The 20,762-nt window shown below is 44.5% G+C and overlaps 1 protein-coding gene across 1 annotated transcript; it reads right to left on the bottom strand.

The window, feature by feature from the left end:
* Positions 1-12,629: 12,629 nt before the first annotated feature.
* On the bottom strand, positions 12,630-19,711 carry TMEM158 (transmembrane protein 158). Its single transcript, XM_077491588.1, has one exon. The coding sequence runs from the start codon at positions 19,552-19,554 to the stop codon at positions 18,637-18,639; it is 918 nt and encodes a 305-aa protein (XP_077347714.1). The 5' UTR covers positions 19,555-19,711; the 3' UTR covers positions 12,630-18,636.
* Between the last annotated feature and the right edge of the window lie 1,051 nt (positions 19,712-20,762).

Raw genomic sequence — 20,762 nt, forward strand, 5'->3', positions numbered from 1 at the left:
CACCCACCTCACTCTGCACCCACCTCACTCCTGCACCCACCTCACTCCTGCACCCACCTCACTCCTGCACTCTGCACCCACCCCACTCTGCACCCACCCCACTCTGCACCAACCTCACTCTGCACCAACCTCACTCTGCACCCACCTCACTCCTGCACCCACCTTACTCCTGCACCCACCTCACTCCTGCACTCTGCACCCACCCCAATCTGCACCCACCCCACTCTGCACCCACCTCACTCTGCACCCACCTCACTCTGCACCAACCCCACTTTGCACCCATCTCACTCCTGCCCTCTGCACTGACCCCACTCTGCACTCAGCTCCCTCTGCACCCACCCCACTCTGCACCCACCCCCCTCTGCACCCACCTCACTCTGCACCCACCCCACTCTGCACCAACCCCACTTGGCACCCACCTCCCTCTGCACCCACCTCCCTCTGCAACCACCTCACTCTGCACCCACCTCACCCTGCACCCACCTCACCCTGCACCCACCTCCCTCTGCACCCAGCTCACTCTGCACCCAGCTCACTCTGCACCCAGCTCCCTCTGCACCACCCCGCTCTGCACCCACCTCACTGTGCATCCAACTTACTCTGCCCCCACCCCACTCTTCACTCACCTCGGTCCTGCACTCTGCACCCACCCCACTCTGCACCCACCTCACTCTGCACCCACCTCAGTCCTGTACTCTGCACCCACCCCACTCTTGCAATCTGCACCCACCTCACTCTGCACCCACCTCAGTCCTGCACTCTGCACCCACCCCTCACGCTTGCACTCTGCACCCACCCCTCACTCTTACACTCTGCACCCACCTCCGTCCTGCCATCTGCACCCACCTCCGTCCTGCCATCTGCACCCACCTCCATCCTACCATCTGCACCCACCTCACCCCTGCACTCTGCACATAGTGCACCCCTCAATGCTAGTGCAGTTTGGCCACACCCGCAATTTGCACTGATGTGTAGTAACCTCTAGGAACGAATCAGTGAGCAATAATGATATTCAGTAACCTCTAGAATCCAATTAGTGAGCAGTAATGATGTTCTGTAACCTCTAGCAACTAATCTGTGAGCTGTAATGATGTGTTGTAATCTCTGGCAGCCAATCGCAATCACTGCCTGATCTGCTGCAGTAAACTCATTTTGAGTCTAGCTGGGGGGGGGGCAATTAAAATCTTTGCCATGGGTCCAATCAATATTAAAGACGGCCCTGATTGGTGCCTGTAAGGTCCATTCTTGTTGTCCCCCTATTTAAAACTGCTGGTTTTGCCCTGTGCTTGGCTTTTTTTGGCACAGCTTCGATAAGTACCGGCCTTCTTAAAAGGTTCAGCTCATTTATCCTCTAACAGGATAGTCATGGCAATAACTATGCTTCTTCTCCTTGCAACTATTAGATTATTTAGATGGTCCACTGACATGAATTAGTCAGTAATGCATTTGCTATGTACACAGCAGTGGTGGACTGACCAATTGGCCACTCGGGCACTGCCCGAGGGCCCCGGGCCACTAGGGGGTCCATCAGGGTTGCCAGCCTCAGTAAAACAGGGGACAGTATGTAAAAATCTGTGTTTTCCCTAATCGTCTTTCAGGACAGCCACTATGAGAGATAGACTCCTCCTCTTCCTCTGGAAACACTGCGCCAGCCCATAAATTCTTACTTCCCCTGCCGGACCTCAGTTATTAGTGTTTCCTCCGGCGGGGAGACACTGTGCAAGGAACCAGGCCGATCAGTCGGGGAGGCTGTGGCCATCTTTTCGTTAAAGAACCCGGTTGAAAGAAGCAGGGGCTTCGTTTGGAGAAAACTGGGTTCAAACCGTTCGGATGTTCGGTTTACTTAACTCACCAGGTACTGCCACCCCTTCCTAGTCGAGCGCGGCTTCGGATCATGGGGGACTCCTATTGCGTCTACAGGGACGCAGCTGGAAAGCCGTTCGAAAGATTTCCCTGTACAAGGGTACATACAGTCTGCCCTTTTTTTCTTTAAACCGAGCGGGCCGAACGACGGGCGACGTCGTATCCGGCGGAAGCGAAGGCTTGACCTCGAATACGATCGACTTCCGGTTCCGGGTCGTGGAGCTGATAGGAGGGCCGGGCACAAGCTGGAGATGAGTTCGGAACGCGCACAGGCAGCGTGGAACTCTGTGGTAAGCAGCCACCTGCAGTCTTGTCGGAAGCTGAGGCTCAACCAACAGACACTATTTCCAGCATTCCTAAGGTAAGAGCACCCTGGGGAGGGGTACTTTCTATCTAGGATCCCCCCACCCCAATGTATGGTTCTATCATGGGGGGGGCAGACCCCCTGGGTGGCCAGGGGGGAGGGGAGGCTCAGATCCCTTCTTTAAAAAAAAGGGTCTAGTGCACTCCCAGGGTGGTATCCTGAGCTTTGTATTGACTTTGTCTCTTTTCTGTTTTTTCCTTTTTTACTTATTTCAGAAAGCTACGGAAAAAACTAGGTCTACACATAGCTCTAAAAAGAAGTGTGCCTCCTGTAGGGACATGTTAGGGGAATATTGGACCAAAGTGTTGTGCAAAGGCTGTATTGACTCCCTCGTTAAGGAAAGGGAATCTGAACAGGAGTCAGGACTAGCAGCTTCAGTCAAAGAGCTCTCGTCCACCTTCTCTTCTTTTAGATCCCTTTTTGAAAAATTTCAGCTTCCCGCGGGTCCATCTCCCCAGGATACAACCCCACCTCTAGCACAGAGTTCTGCTCTGGTCCAACCTGCTAATACAGGGGGGGCAGAGGTTGCAGGCCCTTCAGGGACAGGAAGGGAACTTCCAGACAGTTCCTCTTCCGATTCCCAGGAGGGTTCAGAGGGGGAGGACCAGGACGGGGGGTCCAGGAAAGCCTCCAGATATAAATTATCCCTTGATGAGGTAGAGTACCTCTTAAAAGCAATTTATACAACCCTCGGTATCCAGACGGATAACAAGCCCCTAACCCTTCATGACCAAATGTATTCAGGTTTAGGGGAACCAAAAAGAAGGGTGTTTCCAGTGCACGAAGTTTTAATGGAAACAGTTAAAAAGGAGTGGCAGGATCCGGAGAGAAAGCCCTTTTTATCTAGATCCCTCAAAAGAAGATTCCCATTTTCAGAGGACCCGGCATGCCTTTGGAATAAAAATCCCAAATTAGATGCCGCTTTCTCCCAGGTCTCCAGACACACAGATTTGGCGTTTGAAGACATGGGGGCCTTGGCAGATGTCATGGACAAAAGGATTGACTCTCTGCTTAAGAAAACGTGGGACTCGGCTATCGGCAATCTAAAGCCTGAAATGGCAGTTACAGTTGTGGCTCGCAATTTAGAGCACTGGCTCTCACAGATCCAACAACATATTGAGGCAGGCACAGATAAGGAAACCATTCTGTCGTCCTTCCCTACTATGCTGCGAGGGATCGCTTACATAGCAGATGCCTCTGCTGAGTCCGTCCGCATGTCGGGCAGAACGGCGGCTCTAGCCAATTCGGCCAGAAGGGCCCTCTGGCTAAAAACGTGGCCAGGGGATAATGCCTCCAAGATAAAACTATGTGAGATACCCCTTACGGGGACCTTCTTTTTGGCCCAGGGCTAGAGACTGTTCTAGACCGGACAGCGGACAGGAAAAAATCCTTTCCTCTTAAACGGAAAACCCCCGTACAAACAAAAAAGGGGTTTCGTCCGCAAGGGCGTAGGGAAACCCCTAAACCAGAGGGGAAAAAGAAAACCTGGCCCCAAAAAGGCAGGGGCAGAGGAGGGGCGATTTTTCGCCCTCCTGTCCAGCCCCGTAAAACCCAGTGACATTCCAGCTACAGTGGGAGGAAGACTGGGGGCCTTTCTACCACAGTGGGAGACAATATCCCCCAATCAATTTATTTTAGGGGTAATAAGAAGGGGGTACCTCTTGGAATTCTTAAGACCACCCCCTCAAAGGCTCCTTGTCACGCATCTACCCAGGTGCATGGTAAAGGCTGAGGCCTTGCTAGAAGCTCTGAGGGAATTGGAGAATCAGGATGTTATTCTCAGGATCCCAAAAGCAGAAGAGGGAAGGGGGTTTTATTCTCACATCTTCGTAGTAAAAAAACCCTCAGGAAAGTTCAGATTGATTCTGAACTTAAAGCCCCTGAACGCTTCAGTGACATACAAAAGATTCCGCATGGAGTCGATCTTTTCAGTAAGGGCTCTTCTGCCCCGCAACTGTTTCATGGTATCTCTGGACCTAAGGGACGCGTATTTACACATCCCTATAGCGGAGGCCTCGCAGAAGTTTCTACGCCTTGCCATAGATTTAGGAGGAGAAACAGTACATTTTCAGTTTCAGGCCCTGCCATTCAGGCTATCCTCTGCACCTCGCATTTTTACCAAGGTCCTGGCAGAAGCCATGGCCTTTCTTCGGCTCCCATCTAGCAGTGGGTGCCCGGCTGTGAAGCCACAGCCAGGTGCCCACAGTATGCATGACGGCGCCGCGAGCGGAGCGGGGAGCGAGGGGGGGGCTTCGTTCCCCCGCATCGCTGGACCCTGGGGCAGGTAAGTGTCCGATTATTAAAAGCCAGCAGCTGCAGTATTTGTAGCTGCTGACTTTTTTTTTTTTTTTTTAGGGGGTACCCCACTTTAAAGACTAAATCTTTTCTGACACTTGTTGCTTACAAGTAAAAGTCCTGTATATTCTGCCAGAAAATCACTGGCAGAGATCCTAGGGAATAAAATAGCGGTTGTTGCAACATTTTATGTCACACGGCATTTGAGCAGAGGTCTTTCAAATGCATTTTTTTGGGGGGAAAAAAAAATACACTAAATGATTTAAAAAAAAAAAAAAAAACTAAAACAGTAAAGTTAGTCCCTTTTTTTTTTTTTTCGTCCAAAAGTTTTAGGTACTTGTTTTTATTTTATAGGCTGCTTGCACACTGGAGCTGGCAGACGTTGATGGTAAAATGTTGCTAGTTTAAGCAGTGCTTTACCATCATTTTAGCGGTGCTATTCGGCTGCTAGTGGGGCGCATATAACCCTAGCTAGCGGCCGAAGAAGAGGTTAAATGCGCCCGTGAAGCACCGCTGCCAAATCGCATTGCACGCGCTTGGGCAGTGGTGCCCATTAATATCAATGGGCAGGAGTGGTGGAGAAGCGGTATACACCACTCCAAACGTGCTGCTTTCACACAGACTGCAGGGGAGCCGTTTTGCAGGCACTTTAACGGCGCTATTTTTAGCCCAAAAGTGCCTAAAAAAACACCCCAGTGGGAAAGGTGTCTGTTAGGTTTTATGAGATGAAGGGGGATAAAAAAATAAAATAAAAAAAAAATAAAATAAAAAATCGGCCTAACATATCAGCCCAAAAAAATAGGCATCATATATCGGCCATCGGCCGCCATGATTTCTAAATATCGGCATCGGCCAGAGAAAAACCCATATCGGTCGACCTCTATTATTAATGTGTTCTTGTGTCTCCCCAGCTGGCCGGAGGTAATCTCGATATAAACTGAGGTCCGGCAGGGGAAGTAAGAATTTATGGGCTGGTGCAGTGTTTCCAGAGGAAGAGGAGGAGGATCTCTCATAGTGGCTGTCCTGAAAGACTACTGGAAAAGACGTTACCGGTAAGCGTAACTCTAATTTTTTTTTTTTGTCTCTGAAATGTCCCTTACCGACATACTTTTGGTCTAAAAATTCAGAGATTATAGCTGCCCCACCTCTCCAGTACCTTCTCAGCCAATCGAAACATGTCTGTGTATACTGTGTGTACATGTATTTGTATACTGTGTGGCCCCACTGCACCCACCCCGCTCTGCATCCACCTCACTGTGCATCCAACTTACTCTGCCCCCACCCCACTCTTCACTCACCTCGGTCCTGCACTCTGCACTCACCCCACTCTGCACCCACCCCACTCTGCACCCACCTCAGTCCTGTACTCTGCACCCACCCCACTCTTGCAATCTGCACCCACCTTACTCTGCACCCACCTCAGTCCTGCACTCTGCACCCACCCCACTTTTGCAATCTGCACTCACCTCACTCTGCACCCACCTCAGTTCTGCACTCTTCACCCACCTCAGTCCTCCACTCTGCACCCACCCCTCACACTTGCACTCTGCACCCACACCTCACTTTTACACTCTGCACCCACCTCCGTCCTGCCATCTGCACCCACCTTTGTCCTGAAATCTGCACCCACCTCACCCCTGCACTCTGCACATAGTGCACCCCTCAATGCTAGTGCAGTTTGGCCACACCCGCAATTTGCACTGATGTGTAGTAACCTCTAGGAACGAATCAGTGAGCAATAATGATATGCAGTAACCTCTAGAATCCAATTAGTGAGCAGTAATGATGTTCTGTAACCTCTAGCAACTAATCTGTGAGCTGTAATGATGTGTTGTAATCTCTGGCAGCCAATCGCAATCACTGCCTGATCTGCTGCAGTAAACTAATTTTGAGTCTAGCTGGGGGGGGGGGGGGCAATTAAAATCTTTGCCATGGGTCCAATCAATATTAAAGACGGCCCTGATTGGTGCCTGTAAGGTCCATTCTTGTTGTCCCTCTATTTAAAACTGCTGGTTTTGCCCTGTGCTTGGCTTTTTTCGGCACAGCTTCGATAAGTACCGGCCTTCTTAAAAGGTTCAGCTCATTTATCCTCTAACAGGATAGTCATGGCAATAACTATGCTTCTTCTCCTTGCAACTATTAGATTATTTAGATGGTCCACTGACATGAATTAGTCAGTAATGCATTTGCTATGTACACAGCAGTGGTGGACTGACCATTTGGCCACTCGGGCACTGCCCGAGGGCCCCGGGCCACTAGGGGGTCCCATCAGGGTTGCCAGCCTCAGTAAAACGGGACAGTATGTAAAAATCTGTGTTTTTTTTACATCTGTCTCTGAAATGTCCCTTACCGACATACTTTTGGTCTAAAAATTCAGAGATTATAGCTGCCCCACCTCTCCAGTACCTTCTCAGCCAATCGAAACATGTCTGTGTATACTGTGTATACTGTGTGTACATGTATTTGTATACTGTGTGGCCCCATAATCTCTGATTGCCTGGGGGCCCCATAATCTCCTATTGCCCGGGGCCCCATGAGTTGTCAGTCCGCCCCTGATACACAGAGCACATATTACAGACTTGGTAACCTTCAAAGTAATGCATATCTTCATGCTTGCTAGCATATTTATTATTATTACTGTATTGTTATCAACTTATATTAAGTAATGGCGCTTGGGTTTTTAAAAAAAAATATATAAATATACAACAATTTGCAACATTTTGTAATAAAAAAAAAGTTCTTTATTCAAATGGCCAAAGTAATTTTTTTTACAGAGAAAGCATTAGAATTCTAGAATAATAAGCCCTATAGAAACATGGGCAGGTAGTGTAATATGGTAGGAAGAGCACGTAAAACCAACCACGGCAAAAAAAGACTAACAACCCTGTAGTACCCTGCATTACTAAAATCATCAAGAACTATAGAAGTACATCCCACTACTGAGGAGGTCATACTTAATCAATTTGAATTATAACTGAATTTCAAACGTGCTGTGTTTTTTTTTTTTTAGATCAACCATATATAGCCTTTAAATCTCTAGTTTGTGCTCACATATTGCTCCTGTTCTGAATGAGTGATTGTCAGATGATTTAGAAGTAAAGCGATAAATGTCAAAATGAATTGTGATAATGGATTTTGCTTAGTATACAAAGTTCATTTTTCCTCTGCGACAGTTAATCGGTCTTCACACCTACACATTTTTAACTCGTATCATGGGGAGAACAAAGGAATCTGCAGCAGACTCATGGGCTGAGAATACTGACAGTAGTATCTTCATTTTTATGTTGTTGGCAAACATAGGTGTGCGCAGCCTATTGCTTTAGGGTGTGCATCCCAAAGCTCAAACACCCGTTTGTCCACAGACATTTACAGACAAGGGGAAAGTGCCTGTTTTTTTTACTAACCATCTGTAAATTTAGGGATAGTTTGGGAACACAAGGCTGGGGTGTACAGATGCTGCCACTGTGATGCTTTGTTTTATGACCGTGGCAGGAGCAACCTCTGTTGCTTTGTGTGGGTAAAGCGCCTGCTTAACACAGCCCATTCAAGTGATTGGGGCTGCTCTGCAAGCACCCCACAACTGTGTGCAATGCAGGTGGTTGTATTATGCTGGTGCACGGTTCTAGGGGTTAAAGCAGGTGGTGTGGAGGTGATACAATGCTTCCTCACTGACTGCCAAATGCTCTCTTAAGAGCATTCTGAATGCAGATTGCTTTTCAAAGACCAAAATGCATGTGAACGAGTCCCTAAAGGGATGCTGGGGCTGGGCAGGAAGGGGTTAAAACAGAAACATCATACATTTGTGAGCAAAAACCCCATACGTTTATCCAACTAGCAGATTTTTAGCCATCCCCCAATAGTACTAAATGGGTGATTAGGGTGTGCCCAGGCACGCCTGGCACATCCTATGTGTGCACGCCTGGCACACCCTGTGTGCGCATGCCTGTGTTGGCAAAGCATCCTGTGTACTATTACAGCATTTGTAACTATTTTAACATAAAAGCACAGGATGTAATAGATTTCATAGACTTCCAAGTGTGACAATAGTTTTGAATAGGAAAGACTGCTCTTGAGTTAGCCCTGGTTCACACTGCCACGACTTGTCATGTGACTTGAGAATTCAAAGTTGCGCCCTATTAACAGCAATGGAACCGTTCTAATCAGTGCGACTCAAGACGCTTCAAAGTCGTGCAGTGATGTTGGATTCAAAGCTGCGGCCGTGTGAACAAGGGCTTAACCTTTAAAGTGTATCTGTTACCTAATCATGTTGAAGGCAACTATTTAGTTGGCCATACGATGTGAAAATGAAGAACGTTCATTTAGTGGGTGACCCTTGATACCACCCTCCTGCCCTAAAACTTTCAATGAAAAGATCAAAAGGAGCAGGACGAAAAATTGTTGTATGAACAGATGCAGCCGCTGTTTGGGTTTTCGAACAGCTGCCACCACCAGGAGGGTGATTCGTCTATCCACGCTGTTAGCCTGCAGGCTGAATAAAAGAGAAAATCTGTCAGTGTATGGCCAACCTTAGCAATTCAGTTAACTAGAAATTCATGGGAAGGCATAAGGCACATAATCCTAATGTATGATTGCAAGATGATGTTCTATATTAATATTCAGCAAGCAGTCTCCTTTTGCTGTTACTATGGCAGTTTAGAACATGTAAGGATGGCAATGACTGCCTGGCAGCTAGAAGGGAAACAGACATTTCTTCTGTCAGACACTTTATGCTTTACATGGTTTATTCATGTAACCAGCCCCCCTCAGATGTGTTACCTTCTGCTGATCCCTATACCACTACTGTGTCCTAAAGTGATGTAGGCATCACTGGAAGAAAACAAAGACTTCTGGAAGTGTCAGGTGCAGGAGACACTTCAGGTGGTGGTATCTCAGGAATACAGAGGAGAACAGTTAGGTTGGCAGAGGAACAAGTAAGTATTAAAGTATAAGGCTGGGTTCACACCATTGCGAATTGGATACAGGATCACCACATCCAATTCACAATAGCAGGAGATTTTGACCGGCTCTCTACGGAGCTGGTTCACATATCTCTGCAGCAGGTCCGGCGCGTCTTGAAGAAAAATGCTGTGTGTCTTTTGGTGCGTTTCAGGTGCGAATCCAGCCCAAAATTCAGACTGAAATCGGACCTGAAACGGTGAACCAGTATGCACCAGACCCCTGCTGTGAGATGAATCGGTCTTAAGTGTGAACCAAGCCTAATTAAAGGCAAAGCTTTTTTTGTTGTTTTGGATAGAGTCGAGATTGATTAGAACCCCTATCAGTTTATATCGCTATCTGTGCCCCTGTTAACCACTTAAAGATCAAGCCTTATCTGGCACTCTTTGTTTACAAGTTTAAATCAGTATTTTTTTTGCTAGAAAATTACTCAAAACCCCCAAACATTATATATATTTTTTAGCAGAGACCCTAGGGAATAAAATGGTGATTGTTGAAATTTTTTTTATGTCACGCGGTATTTGTGCAGGAGTTTTTCAAATGCAATTTTTTGGGCAAAAATTTATTTTAATTCATTTAAAAAAAAGAAAACGCATTATATAGCCCATTTTTTTCTGTAATATGAAAAATGATGTTACACCAAGTAAATAGATACCTAACATGTCACACTTTAAATTTGCGCATGCTTGTGGGATGGGGACATACTACAGTACTTAAAAATCTCCATAGGTCACATTTTAAGCGCCTTTACAGGTTACCTCTTTAGATTTACAGAGGAGCTCTAGTGCTATCATTATTGCTCTCACTCTAACGTTCACATCGATACCTCACATGTGTGGGGCGGACACCGGTTGCATATGTGTGTGCGGCTTACGTATGCATGAAGCCATAATCTCCAGCCACAATCCCGGTAAACCACTTGCAAACTGCAGAGTATATATACGTATTGTGGTCGGCAAAGGTTCACCCTCTCTATTTGCCTTGTTTACCATTACCACTGAAAGTGAAAGTAAAAGAAAATCCCACATTTTGGGTTGTCCCCAAAAAAGAAATAGAGGGGAAATCTTCCAATGGGGACACTAGTTCTGGGTCCCCAGGGAATTCCCTTAATTTACAGGGATTTCCTCTCACTTCCTGTTTGGCTATGGGACAGGAAGTGAAGGGAAATCTTTGCAATGGGAAACAGATGGGGGAAAAAATCTGACAGGGGTTATAACCCTCCCTTGCTCTATCCAAAATGAAGAAAAAAAGCAGTTTAAGGGCTTATTCACACCAGGTGTAGTGTGGGAACATGCACAAAATCGCACATTTCCCACACCATGTGAAAACGCTCTGCAGATATGAACAGGAGCCATTAATTCTTAATGGCTCCCCATACATCTGACAAATGTGCATGCTTTCGTAGTCACCAAAATGCATGGTATTACACTACTTTCTGCACGTTCCCACACATTTGGCAGCCCATTGAGATTAATGGTCTGCCTAAAACACAACACATAGAAATACAGAAAAACGCGCAATCTCGGACGCACCTTTAAGGTGTGAACGAGGCCTAAAGACTAGATTTGCAGGGAGCATGGTATCTGTATATCAAGATGCAGGGCCTCTTTAATTTAGTATTTCCTAATGAGCAGCGGTGGCCCATCCATTAGAGGCACCCAGGCGCCGCCCCCTCACTCCAGGGCACCCCCTAAATGCAATGGATGAATCTATCCAGGGCTGTCAAGGGCACCCCCTATTTGTGCATATGTCCCCTTTCAGGGCACTGGATGCATGAATTACAGTGGCGTTTTTTTTTTTTTAAGCACCTGATTAGAGCCAGAGGCTCTAATAAGCTTCAAAATAGGGAGGGCTCGTGTCGCAGAGAATGGTGACCCTCAATCCGGCCAACTAGAAGCGGGTGTGAGACCCGTTTTCTGTTTGGCCGGCAAGAGAAGACTCCCGATTGGCCGTCGAGGAGTAAGGAGGAAACGCCGTGATGACCTGGGGAGAGCAGGAGAACAGGAGCCCCCCGCCGCTAAGCAGGGGAAGCTGCCAGTGATGGGGTAAGTACCACGGACGGACAGAAAGACCGGGGAGGGTGGCATAATGTTTGCCGCCCCCCAAAAAAAAATTACACCGGCCGTCGACGCTAATGAGTCTACAAATAGTTACTAAATCTTGATGCTCACAAACTCACAAAGTAACATTTTCTAACCCTAGTTTGTGAGTACTTTAATACATTCCAAGATACTTGGTGATATCTTGAAGATTAGAGACATCTCTGAAGTGGTAAATGATACTACTGCATGATGGATTATGATTTTGGCTATAAAATGGCAGTTTATACAGTGTGTAATGGTTAGCACAGTTCTACTCAAAGTTCACCTTGCAGGGTGGCAAGGAGGATGCATTTTTATAATAACTATTTACTGGGAGTTCAGAATATAAATACACTTATAAACAAATTAAACTCTTTTCTGCCGAAAGTCATTACGGTTGGTTTACTAGAGGCAAATAGGCTGTTAACTTTTGAGATTTTTTCCTTAGCTTAGTGATTGCGGTGAAAATTCCCCTTGCGAAAAATATCCATTAATGTACAAGGAAAAAAACAACAGCTTATTTTTGCTTGCGTGTGATTGAATAATGAAAGTCAGCAGAGCTTTACAACATTCATTAATTCCTGCAAAAAGCACACACAGGAGAGCGCAAACGCCTAGTGCATTACCACCATAACCATTGACTAAATTTCATAAACAATTTCATATTCACAAACATGAAACAAAAAACAGGCATATTGAACAAGGACTTCAGCCGTAGGCGACTTCTTCTACTCCAATGCCACACGATTGGGAGGCTTTACATGTTTTGGGGGACAAACCAAGCCCCCTTCCTCTGATAAATGGTTATGGTGGTTATGCGATAGCCATTTGTGCCCACCTGTGTGTGTTTTTTGCAGTGTGTTGAAGATTACCCAATCTGAGGAGGGCATTGAGGAAAACATTACTTGCGTGAAGTTCCTTTGTCTGAGCGCTGGTGTTTTTGGATCATTCATTAAGTCCTTTACAAACTGAAAATTCCTCTGCAAAGTGAACTGCCTGTTTGCCTTTAGTAATTCAACCCACTTAGGTCTAAAATACAGACTTGATTTGTAAAGAAAGAGCAAAACACATCTTGTTAATACATGTTATGTGCAAACGCTCCAACAGTTGCATGAACCAAATTGCTCTTTTGCTTATTTTATAAGGCAGTACAGAGAACCATGAAAATTGCATTAACCCATAGCAACCGATCTTGTTCACAATTCATCAGTTCAGAAAAGCCAGCGCACAAAGAATGATATGGGTTTTTGCACATAAAACATTACTTCACATTGGCTTACTACATAAACCCACACATAGCATTTCTTCAATTAATGGACAGTGCTCAGATTTAGTGTTTGTAAAGTTTTTGGGCCAAGTTGCTAATATAACTGCATGTTTAAGAAAAGGAAATTATATGACCACTGAGGACTTTTACATGCATGTAGTTCACTAGATTTAAAGAGGAGTTCCTCCCAAAAATGGAATTTCCGCTGTCCGAATTCCTCCGGTGTCACATTTGCCACTTTTCAGGGGGGAGCTGATATCTGTGGAAATCAGGTATTTGCTCCCACTTCCGGCGAAAGATCGCCCCAGTATCCACAGCGATCTATGATCTACGCCATGTCCAGCCCCTTCTCTGTCCCCTCCCCGCTGTCTTCTGGGAAACACACAAGTCCCATAAGACAGCAGGGAGCACTCAGAACGTGTAGCACGATTCGCACATGCACAGTAGGGAACCAGGAGTGAAGCCGCAAGCCTTCTGTTCCTGATTCCCTTACTAGCAATTCTGGCACCTGCACCCGGAGCCGAGGGGACGGATCTGCTTCCGGGCGCCCTGGACAGGTAAGTGTCCTTTTAAAAGTCAGCAGCTACAGTATTTGCTGACTTTTAATTTTTTATTTTTTTTGGACAGAACTCCACTTTAAGAGATGAACTGTTTTACATGATTATTTAACCTTTCATGAGAAATAGCCTAAAGTATATCAAAAGCCAAAACTAACTAACAAACTGTATCTTGATCATACATTACAGGACAGAGGCTAGATTTATCATGAGAAACAGTTTAACCGCTTGCAGACAAAGTGGGTCATTTACTAAAGCTAGAGAGTCCAAAATCTGGTTCAGCTCTGCACAGAAACCAATCAGCTTCCAGGTTTTATTACCAAAGCCTAACTGAACAAGCTGAGGTTAGAAGCTGATCTCCATAGGCAACGTTTTAAAAATGTTTACAGGTTACCTGTTTAGAGTTACAGAGGAGGTCTAGCACTAGAATTATTGCTCTCACTCTAACATCCACGACCATACCTTACGTGTGTAGTGCGAACACCGTTTACATATGCGTACACGACCTACGTATGCGCTCGCTTCTGCACGCGAGCATGGAGAGATGGGGTGCTTTAAAAAAAAAAAAGCATTATTATTTATTTATTTATTTACATTGTCTCTTTCTATTTTTTTTTATATCAGTTTTATTCCTATTACAAGGAATGTAAATATACCTTGTAATAGAAAAAGGATGACAGGTCCTCTTTTTGGAGAGATCTGGGGTCAAAAGACCCTCTTCTTTACCTTTAAAACCAAGAAATAAAATTGATCTTTTGCGTTAAAAAATCAAAAATTGTTTACTTCCACCCTGAACCAGTATTGACATCATGACATTGCTCCGGTCCTTTAAGGCCACAGAGGTGATTAAAGACAATGTAGTCTTTGATGACCTCTGTGACCAGCCATCAGATTGTTTCTCTGGCACGTTGGTGGAAACCGTAAGCCTGAGAAACACTGTTGCACTTCGGAAAGTGTTCCAGCGTCTCATAAGCAGCTCTGAATACTTTTCTGAGAAAGCCAGCTGCCTGCTAAATAAAAAGATACCGGGGGTTATGGCTGATATATTCAGCCATAACCCCGGTAAACCACTTGCAAACTGCAAAGTATATATAGGTAAAGCAATCGGCAAGTGGGTTTAAAGTATATCTAACACCAAAACGTTTGACATGTTGAATAGATTGGATGACAGTTAAAATCCCTTTCAGTTTTTTTTTTTATTTCTTTGCCATTCATGTTCCATAGAGGAGATTTCCCTTCACCTTTTGTCCGGTACACACCGCAGGATGTAAGAGAAAATCTCTTCAAAGTGAGGAAAATCTCTTATGCCGCGTACACATGATTGGAATTTTGGTCGGAAAAAGCTCTGATAGTTTTCCCGACGTAATTCCGACAGGATTTCGCTCAAGCTGACTTGCATACACACGGTCACACCAAATTCCGACCGTCAAGAACGCGATGACGTACAACACATATGATGGGACTAGAAAAAGGAAGTTCAATAGCCAGTAGCCAATAGCTTCTGTCTCCTAGTTGAATCTGAGCATGCGTGAGTTGTTTGCGTGTCGGAATTTCATACATACGATTGGAATTTCCAATAGAAACTATTTCCGCCTGAAAAATTGAGAAACCGCTCTCAATCCTTAGCTGGTGGAAATTCGCCCAGCAAAATTCCGATGGAGCATACACACGGTCATATTTTCTGACGAATAGCTCTCATCGGTGTTTTGCTGGCCAAAATTCCGACCATGTGTATGCAGCATTAGACAGCTGTGGCCCCTTTGGAAGATTTCTCCTCTGTTTCTTTTTTTGGCGACAGCTCACAATTTTTCTCATCACTTTCAGTACCAGAGACAATGGTACCAGTATACCAGGATAAATTGAGAAGGTGAATCTGTGTAGCAAGGACACAGATAGAGATAAAAAAAAACCTGATAGGTAGTTTAATTTGTCATTACTGTATCCAAAACTTTAAGTTCAGTAATTCATTCCCACTGTAGACATACGTGAATACATGGTTAAGCCATCATGCATTATTTAATAATAAACCGTAAAGAGCTGTGATCAGCTAATCAGCACTGATTAAAGTAATTACATGCAAATGCTAAAAACTAATATCTAATTGGTTACTATGGGCTGAGGCACATTTTCTCCTTTGGGCTTGGTTTATTTAAGAAGGCATTAAAAAGATGATAAATGGCATTAAAATACAGTATCTCGTATAATTTTACCATTTAGCAGTATACAGCATTGAAAACAAAGACACATTCTAAAAAGTTGCGATTTTTAGCACTGGAATCCAGATGCATTTGTTTTTGGCAACTGGCAAGAATAAGTTATACCCACATGCCTTGACCATTTATGTAAACCTAACTTTTAAAGTAAGTCTAATGCCGCATACACAAGACTGGACTTTCCGGTAGACTAGGTCCGATGGAATCAGTCCGTCGGACAATCCGATTGTGTGTGGGCTAATCCGATCGTTTTTTCATTAAAAAAAAAAATCAGACGGACCTAGAAATAGAACATGTTTCAAATCTGTCCGAAGGACTCAATTCCTATCGGGAAAACCATTAGTCTGTATGCTGGTCCGACGGACCAAATACGACGCAAGGGGAGATATTAGCTACTGGCTATTGAACTTTCTTTTTTAGTCCCTTCTTACACCATCACATTCAAAACAAACAGACTTTTGAACTGACTTAGTCCGTTCGTGTGTGGCCAAGTCCGTTCATTCGGAAAGTCCATCGGAACTCCACTGAAAGTCCGTCGGGAAGACCGTCGGAACCTAGTCTGCCGGAAAGTCTGGGCGTGTGTACGCAAAAGGCATAAGGGTCCTTTCACAAAAAGTATTTCTGATCAGGTTCACCTACCAGTTTTTCATGCGGACCTAGTGAAGTCCAAGACCAGGTTGTCGAAATTTGGAAAAAACTGTAAGGCCGCGTACACACGGGCGGACTGTTCGCCCAACTTTGTCCGCTGAACAGTGTTTCAGCAGACAGTCCGCTCGTGTGTGGGCTTCAGCGGACAGTTTCAGCGGACAGTCTGACGAACAAAGTTTTTCGGAAATCCCGTAAAACTGTCCGCTGAAACTTGGTTTGAGTGGACAGTCCGCTCGTGTGTAGGCTTGTTCGTCAAACTAAGTTCCGCGCATGCTCAGAAAGGATTTACACGCCGAAGGTTGCATTTCAGTGTATAGGACGTCGTTTTTCTAGTCCCGTCGTACGTGCCGTTCACGTCATCGCGCACGGTTTCAGCGGACTGTTCGTTCATCGTGTGTGGTCAAGTCCGCTCATGCTAATTTTGAGCGGACTGTTTGTCAAACTGTTTGACGAACAAGGTTGGGCGAACAGTCCGCGCGTGTGTACGCGGCCTAACAGACACGGATGTCACAAAAGTGACATCTGTCCAGTTCTGCGTAGATTCAGCAGGGGATCTGTTTACAAATCCTCTTTTGAACTGAGCAGACAAAGCCCATATAAAAGAACTGTCTGTGCTCCAAATATAAACCTCACACTAGCACTTTAAATGACCCCTAACCTCTAACTTTAAAGCTTACAAACACTTAACCTGCCTTTAAAGTATCTGCAAACCCTCACCTTGTAAAACAACCTATTCCATTTAAAATAGAAATGTGAAAGGCAAAGTATTTGTGAATAGATATAAAACAAAATTATAAATACCTTTTTTCTTCCCCCTTTTTTAAATCATCACATAACTTCTGCTGCATAAGGAGCTCAGAGAGCTAGAGGAGAAGCAACAGCCCTACACTGGTCTTCCCAGTGAATGCCTGTGCAGTGAGGCTGTCAGGAGAGCAGGCTGACTTCTTAACACAGCTAGAGAACTGACCACGCTGTGCTGTCATGCCTAATGTGGTCAGTTTTTTATAGGAAAGCAGAGGGACTCGCAGGAACACTAGGTATTTCACACAAAGGAAGCAATACAAAGAGAACAAGATACTTTTTCTTACAAGTACATGGTACAGCAGGCACATATCAGGAATATGAAATACTGGGTTTAAATGTAACCCTTTAATGTAAAGCATATCTAAACCCAAGAACAGAAATTGATAGTATTGCATCTTACCAGTCCCTAGACATGGTAGCTGCATTACTTTTATTTTTGTCACACTTTTTTTCTGTACTTTAACTTGATAATCTTGCCATTAAGTCACTTTCTGTTATCGGGGGACAGCCATACTGAACAGCATGATCACTCTAAAGCTGGAGACACACTATACAACTTTAGTTGTTCAATTTCCATTAGATTTACCTTCAACTGTGTAGTGCAAGGGCCTGCCTGATTGCATACAAATTGAAAGTCTTTAGGTTTGACCTCATATTATGCTTTGGTAAATCTAAGGGAAAAAAATCAACAGAAAATTGTACAGTGTGTATCTAGCTTAAGACCAGAAGTGTGTTAGGACTACATAACACCTCCCTCAGAGAGCAGGGAACAATGCTAACTGATAACAGTCCAGAGACAGAGTACGGGAAGGTATCAGCTCACAAGAATTCTGTGATATACACAGATAAAATAAAGCACTTTCAATGGTATATTTAACAGATCAAAAGGGAGCAAATAAGAGAAATGTATTGTTAGAATTTACCTACACCTTAAACACTAAGAAGCCCTTAAACCTTAACATTTAATCTCCTCCATAACACTGAAAGTTAAACCTTACTTTTAAGGTTTTCATGCTGGGTTTTCCAGCATGCACATATGACAGAAGCCAGCCGGACAGACCGACATACACACGGGCAGAATGTCGGCTGTCTGCAGACATTCTACCCGTGTGTGGGGCTTTACGGGGCTTTACAACTGCTGAAAGTATCCTGTATCAATCACAGTCCATGCACCATGCACCAATATGTCACCAATTATTTGTATATGCTTTCTCTGTCCTGGAACATAAACCCACACATTATTATGTAATTTGCTCACAGTACACAATTATAAACTAAATTGGAGTAACTGTCGTTTATGATATTGTAAGTTGGAAGAATATACATTTTTGCAGCATTTCTGGATATCATCATGTATTTTACATTCATATAATAGCATATTCATATATAAATTATGAAATCATTTAGAAATAAAATTGCACACATCATTGATCGGCTTTTACAAATTTTGTAAGGAACAAGGAAATCAATAAAAAATAATTACATAAAAAATCAAGCTTACTGAGAAAAGGGCAGTTGTTTCACAACACAGCACACCATTCATTGTATAATGACATAACTATGTTTTATGTTAAATCATTTTTAAAGGCTATTTACTACTTGTCCTTCTCTGTTCCATACCATTAGGCAAGAACCCAGCAATAATGGGCACTGGCCAGATGAGGGCAGCAACACTCCAAACAATGATAACCAGAGTCATGAAACAGGCTACCAAAGTGGACTCAATAGGCTTCCGATTCATTCTCCAGCCCTGTTCACCTCTCAGCTCCTCTAAACTGAAGTCCAGGCAGCAAAAATTCAGTGATTCTCCTAGCAGTGCATTTTGAGGATCTGTTGAAGTTGAAGAAATGAAAGAAAAGGTAGAAGATGCAGCAGAAGAAGCATGTTGGTGCCTTAGGTGACCACTCCTTCTGTTTCTTGACCATCCACATCCTATGCAAAGGCGAAATTCCTGTTGAGCCCCAGAAACCCCTAGGTGCTCAATAACAACCGGGGATACCACCCGGTTATAGGCCGCTGAGAAAAATGCTCTGCCAGGATTATTGGTGGAAAAGAGCAACAGGTCACACTGAAAGCCCAACTGACGCCCCCAGCGGACTAGTAGAGAGGTGAGCATTAGCCTCTGAACACTGATATTGCAGTGCACTGACCCATGTTGAGACTGGGAGGCATGAAACTCCTGATGGGTTTGAGGAGACAGGATCAAAGTCTCTTTGTTCTTCTCCCAGGTATTACTGGCAGAGGGTAGAGAAGAAGGTGGGATCTTGGTATGTCCTGGCTGGGTTCCCCTAAGTTCTTCGCCAACTGTGGTCCTCCTTTCAGTTTGTAAGTCAAACTCCAGATTTGCCAAGGACCTGCTTGAGGAATTAATAGGGAGTAAGAAGATGTCTTTTTCAGTGTGTCCCTCCTGACTCCATCCTTCTGTTGGTGGCTGGATACAGATAGCCAGCAGAGCCACTAGCCCCTGGAGCAGGCTGCTTGGAGGGCACAGACGCAGCACCCTCATTGCACAGGATGTTAGAGAGGAGGCTGCATGGCTAGCTGCAAAGAGACAGTGCTTGCACAAAGACTGAAACTCACACAGGCGTGGAAAGGGATGCTAGTAACTGAGATCGCTCCACACACTGCCTCCAAGTCATCCTCCCTCTGCTTTACCCTCCTCCTCTTTCTTCTTCTCACAGCTTTTGATTTAGATGATTAGAGAATTTCAAAATGATCTTTATCCATCTCTTTTATTTTCTAGGTTCCCCCGAAGACCAAGTAGCGATGGCTCCTGCCTAACAAATGCATTGTAATTTGTAACACTTACAGCCTTCTGAACAGTGGGGATGTTTTTACCTAATATCCACCGAAAGAAAAAAGCAGCAGGTGCTAGGTTAGATTTTGTTACAGTTCTCTCAAAGTACAAAAAAAATTACAAAAATTAACAGCCTCAGATCGAAGATTTGTGGAAGAAATAATACGCTTTCTACATTTCCAACTTAATGTGATATCATTTTGGCTATGATGTTTTAGGATTAAGAGAGTTTGCAAATCAGAAATAATAAATTCCATACCTTTTGTAAAGAAGAAAAAATGTTAGACCCGGGTGACTGAGCGACCACAAATTTAGCTGAAAGGTATGTAAACCTCACCTTCAAAAACCTCACCTTTAAAAAAAAAATGTATGTAAACCTTAATAATTAATCCTTATTTGGTCCTTTTTGGTATGTAAATTAAACTATTGAAAGTGTTTTGTTATATTAATTTAATGAGTGCAAACTACCTACTTAAATTAGAAATGATGTCAACTGATAACTGTGTGTACTCTCTGCCTGTGCTGACAGTTATCAGTTACATTGCAATCAATGAGGACTACAGAACCCCTCTTCTCTGGTACCTGAAGAAGACAGCATACAGCTTGTATAGTCTTTTTTTCTGGGGAGCGCTGCCTCCCTTAGATGTGGTCGCTGATATAGTTGTGTTATTTTAAATTTTATTTTCACCTGGCAGTCATGCCAGTAACTCCCTGTCCTAGGGTGCAAATGCTCACTCACCATATAATATCTATCTATGATGAGTGAGCATTGGCACCCTAGGACAGGGAGTTACTGGCATGTAGGGATGAGCTTCTTGTTCGAGTCGAACGTACGTTCGGCGAATTCCGAACGTTTTGGCCGTTCGCGTCAAAATTCGAGTGACGCGCGCGCGGACCACAATGCACTGCGTTGGCGC

Source organism: Lithobates pipiens, unplaced genomic scaffold (genome assembly GCF_037356315.1).
Source record: "Lithobates pipiens isolate NorthernLeopardFrog02 unplaced genomic scaffold, aLitPip1_a1.2 Scaffold_19, whole genome shotgun sequence".
NCBI lineage: Eukaryota > Metazoa > Chordata > Amphibia > Anura > Ranidae > Lithobates > Lithobates pipiens.